General features: G+C 41.0%; 1 protein-coding gene across 3 annotated transcripts in view; it reads left to right on the top strand.

The window, feature by feature from the left end:
• LOC135550813 (roundabout homolog 1-like) overlaps positions 1-16,996 on the top strand; it is a 37,378-nt gene that overhangs the window by 5,619 nt on the left and 14,763 nt on the right. For all 3 annotated transcript variants that reach the window (XM_064981942.1, XM_064981941.1, XM_064981943.1), the window contains exons 2-10: positions 8,000-8,332; positions 10,603-10,760; positions 11,202-11,322; positions 11,459-11,597; positions 12,160-12,287; positions 12,757-12,872; positions 14,286-14,517; positions 14,756-14,877; positions 15,542-15,713. In XM_064981942.1, coding sequence (XP_064838014.1) covers positions 8,000-8,332; positions 10,603-10,760; positions 11,202-11,322; positions 11,459-11,597; positions 12,160-12,287; positions 12,757-12,872; positions 14,286-14,517; positions 14,756-14,877; positions 15,542-15,713 — 1,521 coding nt within the window. The remainder of the gene's footprint in view (positions 1-7,999; positions 8,333-10,602; positions 10,761-11,201; positions 11,323-11,458; positions 11,598-12,159; positions 12,288-12,756; positions 12,873-14,285; positions 14,518-14,755; positions 14,878-15,541; positions 15,714-16,996) is intronic.

Below are 16,996 nucleotides of genomic sequence, written 5' to 3'. Positions count from 1 at the left end.
CCTCTGGGTGTGGTGTCTCTGTACTGTAAAAGTTCACTATTACTGACTCTTAAGTATACTCTTGCTCCACTTTGAGTTTGTTCATCTCTTCATCTGCTATTAGCCTTTGAGTCATATTGTACCACAATGTCATCTCCATCGCAGTAAAACTCATTTTTGAAGGTGGGAGTTACTTATGGAATGAAAAGCATTGGGGAGCCTCCCAATGGAGGCTCTTGTTGTATCTAGCCTTCAAAACTGACCCAAGATCGGGGGTGCTAGTGCTCATGCGTATGGAGTAGAAGCGTTCCTTCAAATCTCCTCTCCCCTTATTTTGAAATCTTTAATTGTTACCATTTTAGTTTCAAGTTTGCAAAAAAATATATACACATTGTTTAGTATGTTTCCCAGGCACTAACTAGCAGCAAAAAAGTTAAATATTGCGACGAAAACCAACAGAACAGCTAACACAAAATCTACACAGGCCCAACAAGCAGCAGATAGCTCCATTTGAGTACTGAAGGTGACAACTCTCCAAATACCCAGCAACAAAATTCAATGTGTCAACAAATAAAAGAGGCTGTAATAAATCTATCAACGATCATTTTGACAGGTTCGAAACAAAGTTTGAGTCTCTAAAGACAGCACAGGCCGAACTGAAGAGCCGCATGGACACAGCCAAATAGGACTTGTCTGACCATCACACCCGGATCGGAGGCCTGGAAACCACCTGCGCGCAGCTTAGAAAGAAGACCAAGGCGCTCCAAACCAAAGTTCTCGATTTAGAAGGCAGCAGTTTCAAGCTGAACATCAAACTTGTGGGGATTTTGGAGGATGAAGAACAGGGTTAACCCACAGAGTTCATGTCCTAGCTCATTCCTAAGCTGCTGGGCGACGACAACTTCCCAAAGCCGCTCATCATTGACCGTGCACACCGCTCTCTACAGGCGAATCCCTCACCAGGTGCCAAGCCACGCACCATAATTGCAAGGGTACATCGCTTTCATGAAAAGGAGCTCATTCTACGACTTGGACGACAGCGAGCTATGGAATAAAAAGGCCAAAAGGTTCTCATCTTCCCCGACTAAACCATGGAGGCCCTAATCTATGGATTTCAAATGACCTAGGAATCCAGATATGCATCTGTTGGTCACATATACCTTAAAAGAAAAGGTAGGGGCATGGATCAGTGATCATTTTCCCACTGAAGTTGGTTATGACACCGAACTGCAGTCAGATCAAAATCCTGAGGTTCCCTCAGACAGTTTCTGTTAGTTTGTGCAGAAATTCCTCATTTGTGAACCCACAGTTTCATCAGCTGTCCGGTTTGCTGGTCTCTGACGATCCCGCAAATGAAGCCAGATGTGGAGGTCCTGGGCTTGCATGGTTACACTTGGTCTGTGGTTGTGAGGCCAGTTGGAAGTATCTCCAAATTCGCTAAAACAACATTGGAGGCAGCTTATGGTAGAGAAATTAACATTAATTTCTCTGCCAACAGGTCTGGTGGATATTCCTGCAGTCAGCATGCCAATGACACACTTCCTCAAAACTTGAGACATCTGTGCCATTTAGTTGTATGTCAAAACTGCACATTTTAGAGTGGCCTTTTATTTCCCCCAGCACAATGTACACCTGTGTAATGGTCATGCTGTTTAATCCGCTTCTTAATATGCCACACCTATCAGGTGGATGGATTATCTTGGCAAAGGAAAAATGATCACTAATGCTCATTGCATTTATATTTTTGTTCAGTGTACATGTGGGTAGGGGTAAAAGTAAGGCAGGCAGTTCGGATGCGGGAGGGGTTCACCGACACAGCTGATATAGGGAGAAGGATGAAGTGAGGGAGGGAGACTGTTATTGACAAAATAAGGTTGTTAAACACAAAGTGTTCAACAGGAATCTGTATGTGTCTGTGGCCCCACCTGGGGTCCACAGTGTCCCCCCTAAGTGGCTAAGAGTACTTTATACTGAAAAACAGACACACACACTCACATCAGTGGCGGTTGGTGCCATTTAAGATTAGGGAGGACAATTGTTATTGTTATGAACATGGCCTTATGTCTATTACAGCATATTGGATGACTGTAATTCATATTCCATTCACCCAGCTCAACGTAACATCAATAGGTTTAGGCTACTACATGATACTCAAAGTTTCCCAATACCTATCATGAGGTTGCTACAACCTAGCCTATGAATGAAAGTTTAAAACTTAGGTGCACAGGTCGAGAGAAATTTGAGTAATCAAGGTGACGGTGATTGACACATTCAATACTGCCTTGCACAGTCTTGCCTGTATCTAGCTGTTCTAGGGTGTAATCATTAGTCAGATGCAAACAAGAGTTTGTATTGGACAAATTCAGGTATGTTTATATTTTTATTTTATTTAACCATTATTTAACTAGGCAAGTCAGTTCAGGACAAATTCTTATTTACAATGACGGCCAACCAATAGGAAAAAGCCTCCTGCGGGGACTGGGGCCTGGAATTAAAAATTAATACAATATAAATATAGGACAAAACACACATCACAACAAAACAGACAACATTCCACTCCATAAAGAGAGACAGAAGAAGACAACATAGCAAGGCAGCAACACATGACAACACAGCATGGTAGCAACAAAACATGATAGCAGCACAAAACATGGTACAAACATTATTGGGCACAGACAACAGCACAAAGGGCAATAAGGTAGAGAGGACAATACATCACACAATGCAGCCACAACTGTCAGTGAGAGTGTCCATGATTGAGTCTTTGAGATTGAGATTGAGATAAAACTGTCCAGTTTGAGTGTTTGTTGCAGCTCATTCCAGTCACGAGCTGCTGAAAAGAGGGATCGACACAGGGATGTGTGTGCTTTGGGGACCTTTAACACAATGTGACTAGCAGAACGGGTGTTGTATGTGGAGAATGAGGGCTGCAGTAGATATCTCAGATAGGTGCTCATCAACCAGTGGGTCTTGCGACAGGTATACAGAGATGACCAGTTAACAGAGGAGCATAGAGTGCAGTGATGTGTCCTATAAGGAGCATTGGGGGTAAATCTGATAGCCGAATGGTAAAGAACATCTCGCTGCTCGAGAGCACCCTTACCTGCCGATCTATAAATTATGTCTCTGTAATTGAGCATGGGTAGGATGGTCATCTGAATCTAGGTTAGTTTGGCAGCGAGGGTGAAAGAGGAGGGATTACAATAGAGGAAACCAAGTCTAGATTTAACTTTAGCCTGCAGCTTTGATATGTGCTGAGAGAAGGACCATCTAGCCATACAAGCTCTAAACCCTCAGAGGTAGTAATAACACCTGTGGAAATAGGGGCATTCTTCTTACCAAACCACATTACCTTTGTTTTGGAGGTGTTCAGAACAAGGTTAAGGGTAGGGAAAGCTTGTTGGACACTAAGACAGCTTTGTTGTAGAGCATTTAACACAAAATCCAGGGAGGGGCCAGTTGAGTATAAGACTGTATCATCTGCATATACATGGATGAGAGCTTCCTATTGCCTGAGCTATGTTGTTGGTGTAAATTGAGAAGAGTGCGGGGCGTAGGATTGAGCCTTGGGGTACTCCCTTGGGTACAGGCAGTGGCTGAGATAGCAGATTTTCTGACTTTATACACTGCACACTTTGAGAGAGATAGTTAGCAAACCAGGCCAAAGACCCCTCAGAGACACCAATACTCCTTAGCCGGACCACAATAATGGAATGGTCTACCGTATCAAAAGCTTTGGCCAAGTCAATAAAAATAGCAGCACAATACTGCTTAGAATCAAGGGCAATGGTGACATCATTGAAGACCTTTAAGGTTGCAGTGACACATCCATAACTTGAGTGGAAACCAGATTGCATACCCGAGATGATAATACTATAGACATCAAGAAAGCCAGTCAGTTGATTATTGACAAGTTTTTCCAACACTTTTGATAAACAGGGCAAATTAGAAATAGGCCTATAACATTTAGAATCAGCTTGATCTCCCCCTTTAAATAAAGGACAAATTGTGGCTGCCTTCCAAGCAATGGGAACCTCACCAGAAAGGAGATACATGCTTCATGATTATATGGGCAGCAACCTTAAAGAAGAAAGGGTCTCAACCATCTGACCCAGATGTTTTTTGGGGTTCAAGTTAAAAGGAGCTCCTTTAGCATCTCGGACTCAGTCACTGCCTGCAGGGAGAAACTTTGTAGCGGGGCCGGTGAAAACGAGGGAGAAGCATCAGGGATAGTCACATTAGAAAGGGTGGGAGATGAGGAAATGTTGGATGGGCAAGGAGGGATGGCTGAGTCAAATAGGAATCCTGACTTAATGAAGTGGTGATTAAAGAGCTTAGTCATGTGCTTCTTGTCAGTAACAACCACATCATCAACATTAAGGGACATGGGCAGCTGTGAGGGGGAGGGTTTATTCTCCAGGTCTTTAACCGTTTTACATAACTTCTTGGGGTTACAGAGAGAGAACTGCTCCTTAAAGTAACTAACTTTGGCCTTCCGGATAGCCTGAGTGCACTTATTTCTCATTTGCCTGAACGATAGCCAGTCAACCTGAGTATGCGTGTGCCGAGCCTTTCGCCAAATGTAATTCTTAAGGTGGAGTAACTCTGCAAGATCACGGTCGAACCAGGGGCTGAACCAGTTTTGAATTCACATTTTCTTTATGGGGGTGTGTTTGTTAACAATACCACTGAAAATATAAAAAAGAAAGTCCAAGCGTCATCGACAGAGCTGATCAAGCTGATTCTATACCATTTTACAGAGGCCAGTTCATGAAGGAAGGCTTGCTCATTAAAGTTTTTTAGCAAGCGACTATGACAAATCAGGACAGGTCGTTTCACTGAGCAGCCATTGCGAACACAGACTGTAAAATAGTGATCACTAAGGTCTTTACAGAAAACACCAGACTGATACCAATCAGGATTATTTGTGAGAATAACATCGAGGAGAGTAGCTTTTTTTTGGGGTGTTTGGAGTCATACCTTGTGGGATTGGTAATAATGTGAGAACTATTTAGGGAGTCCCATTGCTTTAGGACTTGGTCAGATGGTTTAAGCATGTCCAGGTTTAAGTCACCTAGCAGGACAAATTCAGACTTAGTGTAAGGGGTCAGGAGAGAGCTTAGGGCAGGTAAGGTATGGGCCGGTTCTGATGGAGCATGATAGCACCCAGCAGCAGTCAACAAAGAGCTATTTGAAAGTTTAATGCTTCAAAAGCAGCAAATCAAATTATTTGGGGACAGACTTGGTGGAGGCAACTGAGCACTGAAGGGGATCCTTGGTAAAGATAGCCACTCCCCCACCTTTGGATGATCTGTCTTCCCGAAAAAGGTTATAACCTATTTCTCAGCGCCATATGCCAGAATATACATATAATTGACAGCTTAGGATAGAAAACACTCTAAAGTTTCCAAAACTGTAAAAATATGGTCTGTGAGTATAACAGAACTGATATTGCAGGCGAAAGCCTGAGAAAAATCCAATCAGGAAGTGATTCTTATTTTGAAACCCCTGTCTTTCTATGCATCCCTATTGCCCATTGAAAGGGATATCAACCAGATTCCTTTTTCTGTCTACAGCCTTTAGACATAGTTTCAGGATTTTATTTTGAAGAATGAGCGTAAACGCCCACATTGCGTAAGTGGTCAGTTGTTGGCTCTCAGTGTGATTTTTTTTTTAACTCAGCTCATTGGTCACCATAATAACACCCAACCGTAGCACGCACTACAGCAGGTATATTTCTCTGGTCATCCCCAAACCCAACACCTCCTTTGGCCACCTTTCTTTCCAGTTCTCTGCTGCCAATGACTGGAACGGATTGCACTGAAGTTGGAGAATTATATCTCCCTCACTAACTTTAAGCATCAGCTGTCAGAACAGCTTACCGATCGCTGCAGCTGTACATAGCCCATCTGTAAATAACCCATCCAACCAACCACCTACTTCATCCCCAAATTTGTGTTTGTTTTTCTGCTCTTTTGCACACCAGTATTTCTACTCGCACATCTTCATCTGCACAACTATCACTCCAATGTTAATTGCTAATTGTAATTACTTCACCACTATGGCCTATGTATTGCCTTACCTCCTTACTTCATTTGCACACACTGTACACATGTTTTTATATTGTTTTATTAACTGTACATTTGTTTATCCCATGTGTAACTCTGTGTTGTTGATTTTGACTCACTGCTTTGCTTTATCTTGGTCAGGTCGCAGTTGTAAATGAGAACTTGTTCTCAACTGGCCTAGCTGGTTAAATAAAGGCGGAAAAAAATCTCAAATTCAAAATACACTTTTTTTGTGTTTTTTCATAGTTTTGATGTCTTTACTATTATTCTACAAAATAGTAAAAATAAAGAAAAACCCTGCAATGAGTAGGTGTCCAAACTGAGTAGGTGTCCATACTTTGACTGGTACTGTATGTCACCAGTAGGCCAAGTAATTGTACCGTTAATACCTGTCATTTGGTTACATTAGTAAATTTTGCAATTGTCTTTTGTTTGGCGTGATCAATGAGCATGTCTCTGTCTGGTTTCTCTGTCCTGATAATGTTCAGGGAACGTGCACGTCTGAGCAAGCATAGAAGTACCTGGCCTGCTGCACGCAAATTTAGGAAAGTGCCCATTTGGGATGTCTGAGTTCTGATGATCCCATATATACAGTTGAAGTCGTAAGTTTACATACATTTAGGTTGGAGTCATTAAAACATGTTTTTCAACCACTCCACAAATTTCTTGTTTACAAACTATAGTTTTAGCAAGTCGATTAGGACATCTACTTTGTGCATGACACAAGTAATTTTTCCAACAATTGTTTACAGACAGATTATTTCACTTATAATTCACTGTATCACAATTCCAGTGGGTCAGAAGTGTAAATACACTAAGTTGACTGTGCCTTAAAAACAGCTTAGAAAATTCCAGAAAATGATGTCATGGCTTTAAAAGCTTCTGACAGGCTAATTGACATAATTTGAGTCAATTGGAGGTGTACCTGTGGATGTATTTCAAGGCCTACATTCAAACTCAGTGCCTCTTTACTTGACATCATGGGAAAATCAAAAGAAATCAGCCAAGACCCCAGAAAACAATTGTAGACCTCCACAAGTCTTGTTCATCCTTGGGAGCAATTTCCAAACGCCTGAAGGGAGCACGTTCATCTGTACCAACAATAGTACGGAAGTATAAACACGATGGGACCACGCAGGAAGGAGACGCGTTCTGTCTCCTAGAGATGAACGTACTTTGGTGCGAAAAGTGCAAGTCAATCCCAGAACAACAGCAAAGGACCTTGTGAAGATGCTAGAGGAAATGTACAAAAGTATCCATATCCATAGTAAAATGAGACGTATATCGACATAACCTGAAAGGCCGCTCAGCAAAGAAGAAGCCACTGCTCCAAAGCTGCCATAAAAAAGCCAGACTACGGTTTGCAACTACACATGGGGATAAAGATCATACTTTTTGGAGAAATGTCCTATGGTCTGATGAAACAAAAATAGAACTGTTTGACCATAATGACCATTGTTATGTTTGGAGGAAAAAGGGGGAGGCTTGCAAGCTGAAGATCACCATCCCAACCGTGAAGTACAGGGGTGGCAGCGTCATGTTGTGGGGGTGCTTTGCTGCAGGAGGGTCTGGTGCACTTCACAAAATAGATGGCATCATGAGGTGGGAAATTATGTGGATATATTGAAGCAGTCCCGTACATATGACTAATATAACTTGAACTTGAAAGAACCTGCATTTTCAGCAGGATATTTCCTACTAGTTTTATTTGTTAGCTTTAGGCCTATCTATTTGACTTTGTTGACAATGGAAGTTATAGGCCTACTTCTCCCCATGGGAAACAACTATGACTTAATCGTCTTGGATCCCATTCGATGCTAAATGCATAGTATGTCTTGTAAAAGTAATAAACTATTTTCGGATCTTCTGTGAATTAACAGACACAATAGCCTACTTTCACAGAACCAGAATTTCTCCATCTTTCCTCCGTCCACTGTTCTTGTTCCCTCCAGGTTCCAGACTGAGGACGGATGTGGTGGAGGTGCGCCCGCGGATTGTCCACCACCCCTCAGATGTGGTGGTCAAGGTAGGCAGCCCCGCCACCCTCTCCTGCCGTGCCGACGGCACACCCGAGCCCTCCATTGAGTGGCTCCGCAATGGCCAGCCCCTGGAGATGGACAAGCTGGACAGCCAATCGCGGCCCATCGTCCTATCGGAGGGCAGCCTTTTTTTCCTCAGCGTGGTGCCAGGTAGGCGGAGTCAGTCACATGAGGGTGTGTACGCCTGCATGGCAAGGAACAGCGCTGGCAAGGCTACCAGCCGCAACGCCTCCCTCTATATCGCAGGTAAGACTGTGGGGATGTCTTTCAAATTAGATGGACATGCGTATCTTGTTATAAACTCCAAGATGCCATGCAGAAATAATTGCACAGCAGGATGAAGAGAGGTACCATGTTATAAAGAGGTCCCACTGTTATAGATCATGTGAGTGAAGAGACTATGTATCAGTCTCAGCAGTGGGCAGACTAACTAATAAACCACTCAATGGCTTGATTGGCTGACTCAGGTGTGCTCATACTGAGATGGAACCAAAGCCACACACAGCTGCCTTCCAAGCACTTAAAAACACTATACCAGATGCATGTGAAAATCTGGCCTTAGAATACATTCTGTTGTCTTGGTTGGATGGCCCTCTGTGGCTCCTACATCCTGTCCCATTAACTTCTCTCCCTTCATGCTGATCTTAAATGTGATATCAAGCTGATATATTATCCTTCAGTTCCACGGAAAGCCCGCAGTAACCACAGACCCCTGCTCCAGAGAAAAAGCGAGAGACATTGAGATTGTCCGTGTGATTGCTGAGTAGAATAATTATTTTATATATATATATATATATATATATATATATATATATTGAAAAACATTTATTTAACTAGGCAAATCCGTTAAGAACAAATTCTTATTTACAATGATGGCCTACCAAAAGGCCAAAGGTCTCCTGTGGGGACCGGGGATGGGATTTAAAAATATATTTATTTACATGTATATATATATGTCAAAACACACATCACGACAAGAGACAACACAACTCTACATAAAGAGAGACTTAAGACAACAACACAGCATGGCAGCAACACATGACAACACAGCATGCTAATACCACAATATGGTAGCAGCTCAAAACATGGTATAAACATTATTGGGCACAGACAACAGCACAAAGGACAAGAAGGTAGAGACAACAATACATCACGCAAAGCAGCCACAACTGTCAGTAAGAGTGTCCATGATTGTCTTTGTCTTTGAATGAAGAGATTGAGATCAAACTGTCCAGTTTGAGTGTTTGTTGCAGCTCGTTCCAGTCTCTAGCTGCAGCAAACTGAAATTAAAGGGGGTCCAAAATCAATGTTTACCACATTCCCGGGACAAACACTGCTAATTTACCCTTAACCCCCAGCCTCTGTTTGCACACAAAATAGGGTCACCCACAGACCACTGGATTCCTGAGCTGGCTGGTATAATTAGTGGCTGATTGACTTGTTGGGGGGACTTCCCTGGAGCAGTACGTGGTGGAGGCATGGAGCCATTGGCACTTTACTTTCGATTGAGTTATAGAAGCAGATCGATTGTAGTATAGTTTGCGTTTAACCTTTTATTTATCCAGGTTAGTCTCAATAAGATAATTGTGCAATTGTGACCTTTTGTAAGTAATATTTGAACAGGTTCGGTTAGTAGCCTCTACAGTCATGAACCATGCAGCACTGTTAATTCAAGAGTTGTGCTAAGTTCTCTATCTAGCTAGACAACTATTGAGTTCAAGAATACCTGTAATACATGTTAAAGAAGTCCAGCCTTGGATGAAGAGTGGAGATATTCCAGTAGTAGTTTATGGCACTAGACCATTGTAACCACCATACATGTGACCAAGTAGATGCCAAATACTTCTTGTCTCATGATTCCATGTGGTGTTATAACATAGGTATTGCATTAGGACATCAGTGACGATTTAAACAGACATCCTAAACATGTGGTAATGTACACATGCAAGGGGAAAATACCATTGTCTCTGTCCTTTTGGATATAATGGAAGGGAGCTCCTTAGACCTTCAACTGAAATGGTTCACAGTGACTCTTAACGATTGAGTAAACATGACAAGTCCCTGCAAAGACGTCAGGCTTGTCCGTCATGTACTTGTGTTAATAGACGGGTCAAATTTGCTCTATGAATTGTTTGGGACCTCTGGGGAATATATGAGGTTGTTGATGGGGCAACACTGGACAAAAGCACTGTGTATTCTGTGTATAAAATATATGGATATTTAGAGCTGTGCGATGTGGTCCAAAACGTATAGTGTGATATGGTGTGGTAATGGTACTGTGAAATAAGATAAATCATTAGATTAGTTTATTATAAGCCTTGCAAATTTTTGGCGGTCAAAAGTCAAGTCAAGCAGACAGTGGTGCGTGTGGTGCTGGGCACATGTTTCCCAGGCAATGTTTATTAACTACAGGCTTGTAGACTGACTTTGTTATCCAATGTAATGTTATGGCCTTGTGCACCAGCTAGTCTCAAACCCACTGTTTATGAATGGACGACCTCTGTGTGTTCTTTCAGCTCTGCGTGAGGACTTCCGGGTGCAGCCCTGTGACGTGGAGGTGGCTGTGGGGGAGGTGGCGGTGATGAACTGCAGCCCGCCGGTAGGCCACCCCGTGCCCAATACCACCTGGAGAAAAGATGGGGTCCCCATCAACAACACCAATCCGCACTACACTGTGAGACCTCCTTTATAACATCGCTACATGCTTTGTAAGGCTTTCTTTCTATGCTTTTTGAAATTAGAAATTGACAATGGGACAGTTGTCAGTGTGCATTTCTGTGCAGTAAATGTATTTTCAAGACACTATGGTTTTTCCATAATATGGAACAGATGTTCTATATTATTGTAATTAATTTTTTGAACTAATTTCCAGAGGTGGCAGGAGCTGAAATGCATACCGTATTGAATTCTTATTTCTCGAATCAAATCAGTGGTAACACGGTATTACCAATAGAGGGCACTGTTGTACAACATTTTGATTAAAACCACAGGCTGCTTCATACATTTTCCTCCATTATTAATAAAAGAGGACATGTCACCTTGGATGAAGAACTATCCCCCCCAAAATCCTTGTTTATTTGTAACTGTATGTGCATGATCCCCATGTGATCTATAGGAACTGAATGGGAAGTTGATAATCGCCCCAGCCCAGAAAAATGACTCTGGCATGTACATCTGTGTGGCCTCCAACACTGTGGGAGTAAGAGAGAGCAGGGCCGCCCGCCTGTCTGTCCTAGGTAAGATGAACCCTGACTCCATGTACAGGACCATTTTAGCAATAACCTTTTTTACACTACTGAGCCAAGCTGTACGTTGCTGGCCTGGTTATGCATCCACCATAGTTGTATTTGCCCATGCTTTCTCCATCCCCAGCCAAGCCAGTGTTGGTGCTGAAGCCTCAGGATGTGTCGGTGGGGACAGGAGAGTCTGCCCAGTTCTACTGCGAGGCTAAAGGAGACCCCATGCCAGCTGTGGAGTGGAGCCGAGTGCAGGGCCCTCTGCCCAACGGCAGGTCTGGTTCTTGATTCAACACATTTTTTATTGTCCATTAAATCTACACTAGAAACTGTTCTTGACATGAGGTTTACAACATGTGGTTTGTATGCGTGAATGTAAGTCGCTTTGGATAAAGACGTCTGCTAAATGGCTTATATTATTATATACAGGAGGTCAAAAAGTATTTGGATGGTGACAATATATATATTATTTTGGCTCTGTACTCCAGCACTTTGGATTTGAAATGATACAATGACTATGAGGTTAAAGTGCAGACTGTCAGCTCTAATTTGAGGGTGAACCGTTTAGAAATTACAGCACTTTTTGTACGTAGTCCCCCCCGTTTTATGGAACCAAAAGTATTTAGACAAATTCACTTGTGTATTAAAGTAGACAAAAGTCTTGGGGGTGTAATCTTTGTTTCTTTGGGCTACTCTTCTGCACAGTCAGTACATGTGTCATAACATGCATTATTAGTATGCAGTAATATTAATAATAATAAGTAATTCTTTGATTTCTAATAATTCCATACAGTTTCTATAGTGAATGTTGTGTTGGTTGCTGTGTCATGTCTGTAGGTATCTAGTGAATCCTGACCAGAGCCTCCAGATCCACTACGTGACACCACAAGATTCAGGGAGGTACACCTGCACAGCTGTCAACAACGTGGGGGTGGTCACCGCCAGCGCACAGCTTGTGGTGGAGGGTAAGAGTACTTAGCTTGAGCCTTCACCACGACATTTATGTGTTGTGTATTTGTTGAATGTGTAATGTACCATGTTTATTTTGCATACAGCAGTACTGTTTGTCTAAGACAGTTTCTCCCTGAGGGAAATGAAAGTTGATCCTATCCTATTTCCTTACAGCTAGAATAGAATGTATTTCTTTCTCCCAGGGGAATACAGAAAACTCTACTGGAATGCTAAACAAGGACCATATTATTCACAATATTTGCAGGATGTAACACAAACAAAAACATGACTTTTTATGATGTTTGTGAGATGGTGAAGGAAATGAGTGTGGTTCAAAGTAAACTGTTTTTAGGAGCACTATGGGACTTTTCGTTACATGGAGTTTAGTTTGTGTCAATTTCAGTGCCAGTTGGGAATTTCAATTTATGAATAGAAAAGTGTACAACATTATTTTCTATGAAGATTTTTCTCGCTCCTTCACAGGAGCTGCAAGCACCAGACAGAGGGACCTTCACAGAGAGTTGTCGGACCTGCGCATAGCTCTGCAGAATGTGACGTTGCTGACTCCAAACTCCAACATGTCCCAAGTGCAGTGGAAGGTACAGACATCAGACACGTCACATGGAGGTTCATGTATTTCTATGATAACTGTTTTCACATAACAGATGACTGCATCAAGACGTTGAGAGAGTATCCCCCAGCTAACACTTCAATAGTGAACTCCTAATGTAAGGAATTTATCTTTGTGCTAAACTAAGATTCAGGCCTGACATTTTTTGTTTGTTTAGAACAATATTTTCATGTCACAAACCACATTTCCATTCTGTTTTTTTATGCGAGTAAAGGCAAACCGTTTGTAAAAAAAAATATGACAGCTGTGATGGAAACAGGAAGTTTCGGTACAATTTTATAAATGACGACAGATCATTTGTTCGTTTGACATGGTGGGATCTTTTTGTGCCTCTAAAATCAGTTATGCGAGAAATGGAAATGCCTTCATGAGCAAATATTGATATACATGAAAACTGCACACAAAATCGTCTATGTCATCACGCACTGATTTATATCCGCAACAAGTCCGTTTGGTGGAAGCACACCACTGGTGGCAAAATGCACATATTTTCTTTATGCGCATTTTAGACTATTCACATGAAAATCTGTCGCCAATTGGATGGAAATCTAGCTATACAGATAACATTCAAAGAATTCAAAACTGCCATAATGTTCTGTAATTTTTGTAATTATCAAGTAATCAATGGCAATCTGTTAATTTATACCTGAATACATTTTGTAAAATGTATTCATATTTAGTATTGATTTTTTATATCTGTGTCCATATTATCCATGAGTTTCAAGTGGATATACCATCTGGCTTGCCTAGTTAAATAAAGGTTAAATAAAAAAATGTTTTTACATTTAAATGGTTAAAGAGGAAATAGCTTAATTAATGAAAAAATAATATAATCAACAATGGCATTGTTTTCAATTAACTCTGCAACTCCTCCAACTATTTACTTTTTTCATAACTGCCACCAGTTTGGCTGCAAAAGATTTACAACAAAAGACATATTGACATAGTAAAATAAATAAAGGTGTGTAATTTTTTTAAATATATATATTTCATGCTGAAACTCATATATTAAACACCAATGGTATTCACAAAGTCTATGGTTTATATGTAGGCTAATGTTTTACAGCTTTGCCAGTGTATTTTTTATTTTTTTATAATCGTATTTGATTATTTTATATATTTGACATGTGATAAGGCCACACAGAAGGCTATAGATAACAAGACGCCTGTTATAATCTAAAGTTCCCAAAATGGCCACTAGATGACGCGTGATAAAATTCTCCCCAAATCTGAAAGTTACCAAAGTTCTGGTAGTTTACTGGTAAAATTCAAATGTTACCAGTAATATACCCTCCCATTGCAACCCTGGTTTCTACACTCAAAAGCGCAAATCTCATTAATGCTTGATAACTGTCTTTTCTTTTTGTTCTTTTTCTTTCAGCTCCAGTCTTTCCCAACCCAGCCTCAATACCTGGATGGTTTCGAGGTCCTCTGTCGCTCTCTCTTGCCCGCCAGTTCGGACTGGGCTGCTAAGAGAGTGCCACTACCCAACTTTCAAACACTGGTCGGCCCGCTCAAGAGGGGCTACAAGTATGACTTCAAAGTGCGTCCCTACGGCAGCAGCTTGTATGGCCGGGAGAGCAACACCAAGCACCTGCGTGTACCTGAAACAGGTAAGGAAGGGCTCAAAAAAGTTAGCAGGCTGTTATCAACCAAAAAGTATGAAAATATACTGTAGGTGTGTCTTTGGATACTGTGGCTCAAGAGTAGTCCGACTTTATTGAATAAAGGTGGTCCTTTGCGTGAATCTGTACTATGAAGATAAAAAAACTAGGATTTGAATCAAGATGGGTCATATGTGTGTTTTTTACACATGTATTGTTATTTTCATGACACTCCATCTTCCTGCAGTGCCTAGCGCCCCACCTCAGGCCGTCTCCATAACAAGTTCCCCTGACCACAATCACACGGTCTATGTGACCTGGGAGCCTCCACCCCACAAAGCTCACAATGGCATCATCCAGGGATACCAGGTAAGAATAAGATGGCTACCTACACCTTTACCTTATTATATCTATGCCTGAAAAATCTAGCACCTAGCATTCTTGTATGCTCCACAATATGTTTTATGACATCTTTGAGAGCATGCAAGAAATTCCAGGGTGAGTTTATTTTCTCTATATGCCTGACATTATGTTGTGTGTTGAAAGAATCCTATTTTTCAATAACATTGTACTGTGTTTACCATATTAAATTCACATTCACAATTTAATTACACATTGTATTGATAGGGGTCCTCTGCAACCCTGGTGTGCAAGCTTTTGTTCAAGTGCAAAATAACTGATTCAACTAAGCAGTCCTGATAGAAGACCATGATAAGATTAATCAAAGGTGTGGGCTGTAACAAAAGCCTGCTTTCCCTGACCAGAGTTTCATTGTATCCCTGCTGTGGAAGCTGTTACCTGAGTACACACACATGTACACACGCACACGTACACGCACACACACACACACACACACACACACACACACACACACACACACACACACACACACACACACACACACACACACACACACACACACACACACACACACACACACACACACACACACACACACACACACACACACACAGAGTTCTCTGTAATGCTTCCTTGGTTCCCTCTTTGAGCTGTGTGTGTTTGTCCTGTCCAGTTGTGGTGTGTGCAGTTGGAGGAGCAGCAGTACTTGAACTGGACAGTGGACAGTGGGACCCACAGTCTGGAAATAAACCCTCTGTACCCAGACAAAGAGTACTGGGTCCAGGTGGCAGCAGTCAACGGAGCTGGCGTCGGGGTGCAGAGTGACCCCCGTAGACTGGTCATAGGTCAGTGACAACACGCCACAGATATCTGTATGGTCAACCAAACACCACAGGGTTACGAAACCTTACATAAAACAAGACTACAATAAGTAGTTTTGTGCAATTTGCAGTCCAGTTCATTGAAAGCATCAATGTGGGTTGGAAGGTTTGAAGATGAATGAAACAGATGTGTATAACACTATATGTGTTAGTATCAGTAGTGAAAAAACAACCCAATTGTCATACTTGAGTAAAAGTAAAGATACATTTATAGAAAATTACTCAAGTGAAAGTCACCCAGCAAAATACTACTTGAGTAAATATCTAAAAGTATTTGGTTTTAAATATACTTAAGTATGAAATGTCAATGTAATTGATCAAATATACTCAAGTATCAAAAGTAAATGTATAAATCATTTCACAATTAAGTAAACCAGACGGCACGATTTTCTTGTTTTTTAAATTTCCGGATAACCAGGGGCACACTCCTCCACTCAGACATAATTTGCAAACAAAGCATTTGTGTTTAGTGTTTAGTCCACCAGATCAGAGGTAGTAGGGAGGAGCAGGGATGTTCTCTTGAGAAGTGCATGAATTGGACCATTTTCCTGTCCTGCAAATCATTCGAAATGTAAAGACTACTTTTGTGTTTAAGGGAAAATGTATGGAGTAAAAAGTACATTCTTTTCTTCAGGAATGTAGTGAAGTAAAAGTTGTCAAAATATAAATACCCCCAAAAACTATTTATTTTTTACTTAAGTACTTTATACGACTGGTTAGTGTTTATATAGATAAAGTTGGCACAATTCCGATATTTTGCCTAATTATTGACAAAAGATCTGATCTGATTGGTTAAAACACCACTACATGTAAAAAATATCATAATTAGACTGCTTGTGTAAATGCAGCCTTTGCTGTACAGTGCCGTGAAAAAGTTTTTGCATATGGCAATGTATGTATGTGTATGTATGTATGTATGTATGTATGTATGTATGTATGTATGTATGTATGTATGTATGTATGTATGTATGTATGTATGTATGTATGTATATACATACATACATACATACATACATACATACATACATACATACATACATACATACATACATACATACATACATACATACATACATACATACATACATACATACATACATACATACATACATACATTGCCATATGCAAATAAATATATATATATATATATATATACTGCTCAAAAAAATAAAGGGAACACTCAAACAACACAATGTAACTCCAAGTCAATCACACTACTGTGAAATCAAACTGTCCACTTAGGAAGA

Source organism: Oncorhynchus masou, chromosome 12 (assembly GCF_036934945.1).
Source record: "Oncorhynchus masou masou isolate Uvic2021 chromosome 12, UVic_Omas_1.1, whole genome shotgun sequence".
In the NCBI taxonomy this organism is placed as follows: Eukaryota; Metazoa; Chordata; class Actinopteri; order Salmoniformes; family Salmonidae; genus Oncorhynchus; species Oncorhynchus masou.
The sequence above is the reverse complement of the archived record's forward strand: the minus strand, read 5'-3'. Positions and strand labels throughout refer to the sequence as shown.